Source organism: Chlamydotis macqueenii, chromosome 7 (genome assembly GCF_036417535.1).
Source record: "Chlamydotis macqueenii isolate bChlMac1 chromosome 7, bChlMac1.mat, whole genome shotgun sequence".
Classification (NCBI taxonomy): Eukaryota; Metazoa; Chordata; class Aves; order Otidiformes; family Otididae; genus Chlamydotis; species Chlamydotis macqueenii.
In genome coordinates, this window is record NC_141562.1 from 38,572,735 (window position 1) to 38,578,099 (window position 5,365).

The 5,365-nt window shown below is 52.7% G+C and overlaps 1 protein-coding gene across 16 annotated transcripts in view; it reads right to left on the reverse strand.

Moving 5' to 3' along the window:
- EBF3 (EBF transcription factor 3) overlaps nt 1-4,831 on the reverse strand; it is a 122,692-nt gene extending 117,861 nt beyond the window's left edge. For 4 of the 16 annotated variants that reach the window (XM_086752648.1, XM_086752654.1, XM_086752656.1 and 1 more), the window contains exons 1-4: nt 4,212-4,830; nt 3,801-3,957; nt 3,304-3,367; nt 2,556-2,611 (exon numbers count right to left, since the gene is read on the reverse strand). In XM_086752648.1, the coding sequence (XP_086608774.1) occupies nt 2,556-2,611; nt 3,304-3,367; nt 3,801-3,957; nt 4,212-4,345 (411 nt within the window). In that variant the 5' untranslated portion in view covers nt 4,346-4,830. Of the gene's footprint in view, nt 1-2,555; nt 2,612-3,303; nt 3,368-3,800; nt 3,958-4,211 lie in introns of all 16 variants that reach the window. The other 12 variants (XM_086752647.1, XM_086752644.1, XM_086752642.1 and 9 more) reach the window with 5 other exon arrangements.
- Between the last annotated feature and the right edge of the window lie 534 nt (nt 4,832-5,365).

A 5,365-nucleotide genomic window follows, 5' to 3' on the forward strand; every position in this document is an offset into this window, starting at 1 on the left:
CGTTGCACCCGAGCCCAGCTTTATCCCCCCCTTGGGGGGGTCGGATCCACCGGCGGCACCGGCACCAACACGGCCGCGGGAACGGGCGGGCGGCTCCGCACCCCCGCTCCCGGTTCCCGCTCCCATCGCCACCCGCAGCCGCCGGCCCTCGGGGTGGGCTGGGATTTTTTATTGTTATTATTATTTTTCCCTAACTCCAAAAGCAACGATATTATTGTCTCGCTTAAACCGAAGGTGGGGGACACCGCGTTTGCGGGGTCCGAGGCTCCGGGGGACCGGTCACCGCGCCCTGCCCCCGGGTCCGGTTGCCTTTGCGGGTTTGTTGTTGGTTTTTTAATTTTTTTTTTTTTTTTTTTGGTTGGGCTTTTTTTTTTTTTTTTTCCCTGAGGAAACCCCAAAACGCCGGAGGAATCCCAGGAGCGCGCGGCGCAATCTGGTTCTCCCCGGATGATATTTGGGGAGGAAGGCGCTAATGGGGCAATCTGGTGTTTGTTTTGAAAGCGCTCGGGATGAGGATTTTTTTTTTTTTTTCCTTTTTTTTTTTTTTTTTTCCCCGGGAAAGGAGGCAGCACGGCTGAGTGGGCTTTGAGCACGGGGCTCTGACAGATGGTGCGGGGCGCCGGGTGCCCAGCTCGCCCCGACCCTGCCCGGCCCTGGGGGGGGGGGGCTTTGCAGAGCCCCCCCCCCCCCCGCCTTAATTTGGGGGGTGGGGGGGAGTCCGGTCGCTCGGCTGGGGCAGCCCCGGGGACCCGCGGGCTGGGGGGGTGGGGGGGTGGAGTCCGGCCCCACAGCCGGGTTCTGTTTGGCAAAAAGCGCGGGGGGGTTGCGGGGCTTCAACGCGCCGCGCAACTTCTGCCGGGGGTGACTTTTCCCCCTGATGAAACCACGTATTTAGAAGTGATTTATTTTTTATTTTGTAGCGCAAACAGAAATCCATAAACTGTCGGTTCAGCGCCATTGACTCTTTGATCAGTTACTGGGCTATTTTATTTTATTTTTCTTTTTTTTTTTCCCTCCCGTCAGAGAGGAGAGATTAAAAGCTTTTTTTTTTATTTATTTCCCTTTTTTTTTTTTTTCCCGCTGCGAAGGGACGGAGCCCAAACGAACAATAAAAGCGCAATCAGAGCGCATCCTCCGCTCGTCGGGAACGAAACCGGGAGCGGGCGGTGAATGAGGGAACCGCAGCGATTTCCGAAAACCTCTAACTGCCCCCCCCGAGGAAATCAAACCGCTTTGGCACCTCCTGTGCGCTCCGGAGTTCCAAAGGGCTCGGCTGGAACCCACTGAAATAATTACCGGCTCATTCGGGGAGGGTGCAACGCCCCTGGCAGGGTGCTGGTGCCCCCCTGCCAGCCCCGCTTCGCTCCCAGAGGAAATTGCGCTAGGGATTTTTTTTTTTTTAATTTTTTTTTTTTTTTATTCTCTGCTGGAGGGGTCCGGATCCCACCCGGGTTTAAGCAAAAGAAGGAGAAAGTTTGTGCGGGGTGGGAGCGGGGCCCATCCCGGAGGAAGGTCCGGCCTACCCTTTCCTCGAGGATTGCAAAGTTAGCAATAATATTGGGGTTTTTTCCCCTATATTTTAGATGTGGTTAAGCTCCTCGGGCGGGAGTGTTAGAAACCAGTAGGTCGGTGGAATGGGTTTAATTCCCAGCTCTGGTATCTGATTTCCAGAGCGTGGTAAATTAGTCCTCATCCTCACCTTCCTCCCCACCTCCCAAAAAAAAAAAAATTAAAATAATTTTAAAAAATATATAAAAACAGCGAAATATTTCTCCGGAGGAAAAACATAAAAAATAATAAAATGAGAAGTTGATAAAATGCCAAGGCAGCCAGCAGCGTGCCGGCTGTGACCGCTGCGGCGCGGGGCTGAGAAGGCGCGGTTATCATCGGAAAAGTTGCCCAAGACAGGTTAAATAATTGAATGAGGGGCTGCTTGTAATTCTGGTATTGACAAGGCGTGACAGGGCTTTGGGGGGGGGGCGCGGGTGACCCCCGGAGCTGGAATTATGGAGCCTGGGGGGGCGGAGGGGAGAACAAGGTGACTTTTCACCTCGGCGCACATTTAACTTTTAAATCCAAGGCAACCCCTCGCCTGACCCGCTGGCCGCGGTGGAAGAGGAGAGGGCCGATCCCGGCCCACCGAGGGAAGAGATCGCCCGAAAGAAAAAAAAAAAAAAAAAAAAAGTTATAAAAGGAAGGAAAAGTGCATTTCAAAATAAATCTGGGCAGGGCGACTTGGTTTTTTTTTTCTTTTTTTCCCCCTCTCTCCCTTGCTAAATAAATGATGACAAACATCTGCTCTGACGGCGTTGTACCTCATTTAACGACGCCAAGGCTTCCACGACCGGCACCCCCCCACCCCCCACCTTTTTCACTTTTTTAAATTTCCTCCAGCAACCGGTACGGGACCGAGCGCAGGTGAATTCCCAGAAGGAGCGGTCGGGGGCTTTCACCCCCCCCCCCAGCAAGGGCAGGGCACAAAGCGAGCAACCGGCGCGTTAGGAAAGGCGGAAAAAAAAAAATTTAAAACTCACAAAAAATCCAAACTTTCTCACCTGTTTGGTCATCGAGTCTATGAGACGGACGTATAGGTCCTGCTCCGTCCGGACTCCTGCGGAGGGAAGGGACAAATTCAGGATTTCGGGAGCCCAAAGCCCACGAGGGAAACGGGAGGGCAGGCAGCCCCGGCTCGGCACTCGCACCGCTCTTGCAAATTTTTTTTTTTTTTTTAATTAAAATTTTTAAAAAAATTTAAAAGCCCAGAAATCGCCTTGTGAGGGAGTCCTCGCCCACTCCCGGCCCCGGCCGAGCCCCCAAAGCGCCTCCCCCGCCCCTGCCCCGGCCGGACCCACGGCCACGCTCAGGGAAAGCCGCGGGGGCTGCGCGCTTCCCCGCGGGATTTCCTCGCGGGTGAGGAGCCTGCTCCTCACCCCGGCCCCCTCACTGCCGCGAATTCGCCAAACTGAAGGGGGAAAAAAAATAAAATAAAATAAAAAGTCCCTCAAAAGTGATGTTCTGCCGGAGCAGCGATCGATCCCCCCTTTTTTTTTTTCCTTCTTTTTTTTTTTTTTTTTTTTACTTTCCACTTCCAGCCCAGCCGGTTCATCATGTGAAGTACCATTGACTTATCGATCGTTTATGTTTTGTTTTCCTCCTATAGCCGAGGCAAGGGCCGTGTTTACATGCGGGTGATTTTAATCTCGAAACCTTTATATCCTTTTCCGAAAGGCCTTGAAAAGGGAAAGTGAGACTGGTTCCGCGGCACGCGGAAAAAAAAAAAAAAAGGAGGCAGCGACAACTTACCGTTGCTATACAATAACTGAAGTTTATAGTGAATCCCATTGTTAGTTTTTTCATTGTTTGGCTCCTGCAAGTAACGATAAATAACGACATTTAGCACCAAAAACCACCTCCCTCCTCCTGGCGCCCGTTTTGCTCGCCCCTGAAGCGGCTCGGAATTACCAGTTCGCAGCAATTCAGCCCACTTTTGTGGAGCGCTGATGATGTCATTACCTCGGCGCAAATATGTCACGTTTAGCCGTTTTCCCCCGCGTTCAGAGCAGCCGGGGGAGAAAGTTTCTAAACCCGGGATTTCTCCGAGGTTGGGGTTGGGGGGGGGGGACCCGCAGGTGGGTGCGGGAGAGTCTGAAGCGGCTGGAGGGCTCCGGAGGGTGGAACCGGGCTTTGGGCAGTTAGACCGCGCTTAAACGCTTAGGGGAGGGAAAAAAAAAAAAAAAAAAAAAACAGAAAAAAAGGAGGGAAAAAAAAAAAAAAAGGAGGTAACCGGTAGGCAGACTTACTTTCTCTTTCTCCACAAAGTCCACAAAAGCTGTTCTCTCAATCTCCACCGGCTGCCCCTGCCTGTCGTACAGAGCTAAGACGAAGTGGAAAAAATTGGATTTTCTGAGATTGGAAGGCGGCTGTTTCTCGAAATGTGCCCGAGCCAGCCCCACGCCGCTGCGGGAAAAAAAAAATAACAACAACAAAAAAAAAGAAACAAAACAAAAAGACAAAAAAAAAAAAAAAAAACAAGACAAGGCGTGGGTGAGAGCGGCGGGGAAGGGGCGCGCAGAGCAGCGCGGCCGCGGAAGGGATGCGGGGAGGCTGTAAGTGATACGGGGCGGGCGGGGGGGGTGGGGGGGGGGGGATTTACGGCCGGGATGAGAAATACAGGAGGAGAAAAGCGGCGGGAGAGGGTTTGGCAGACGTACCTTTGGGCGGCCGTGTTGGCGTCCACCACCCCCGCCGTGTGCATCCAGGAGCGGACGGGGTTCATCCCGCTGCCCAGCGGCTCCTCTTTCATGGTCGTCCCGCCTCTGGGTATATTTTCCTGAATCCCAAACATTAAAACAAATTTGGGCAAAACCAGCTCCTAACCAAAAAGGGGTTAAAACTGAGGGAAATGTCAGATACGGGGTGGGTCTGTTGTCGCTTGATTTTTTTTTTTTAATTTTTTTTTTTCCTCCTCTCTCTCCTTGGCGATTGGAATATAAGAGGTGACTTTACTCCCCGTGATCAGCAGGAGAAAAGCCCAGTTCAAGTCTTGCTTCCTTCTTCAGTCTGTCCTGTATTGGCACGACATAAACAATTTACTGAGTACTTCTGTGCAGCGAGTTGGATGGCGTTCCAGTTTGGTGGTTTAAAAAAAAAAAAAAAAAAGAAAAAAAAGAAAAAAAAAAAGTGTAACTGCAGCCGGCGACACTGCGAGGTTGCTTTTTTTTTTTTTTGAGGAGGGGGTAAAAGAATAAATATTTTTGTTGTTGTTTGCAGACGCGCTCAACGTGGTGTCATCCTAGTAAAAGCGCCTCGGAAGAAGGGGAAAAAAAAAAAAAAAAAAGCTTCAGGACACTGCTGAATCGACCACTTTCTGGCAAGGCTCTCCTGCTCCAAAAGACAAATAAACGGGGGGGAAGAAGAAGAGGGGAAAAAAAAAAAAAAAAAAAGAGGGAAGGAAAAAAAAAAAAAAAAAAAGCGCTGATTACGGCGGAGGTGTTCCCGGGCACACGGGAGAACGGGGCGCGGGCCCACGGCCTCTCACGGAATGGCCGGAGCCGCGCAGAGCCCGGCCCTCCCTCCCCGAGGAGCGCGGCCCTTCCCCGGGAGCCGGGCCCCCGCCACCGCGGGAGAGGTGGCGTCACTGATGACGCAACAAGGAGGGCGGGGACAGCGCCATATAAGGAGCGGGGGGGTTTCAAGCGCTCGTCGCCGCGCTTCTGCCCGGCCCCGGCCCCCCCCTTCGTGGGGGGGGCCGGGGCCGGGCAGGAGAGCGACGATGAGCTCCCAAATTTTTCCCTCAAAGCATCCTCGTGGAACCCATTTCAAGCGCTGGGGCCCACTGGTGAAAAATCCCCTCGTGGGCCTGGCG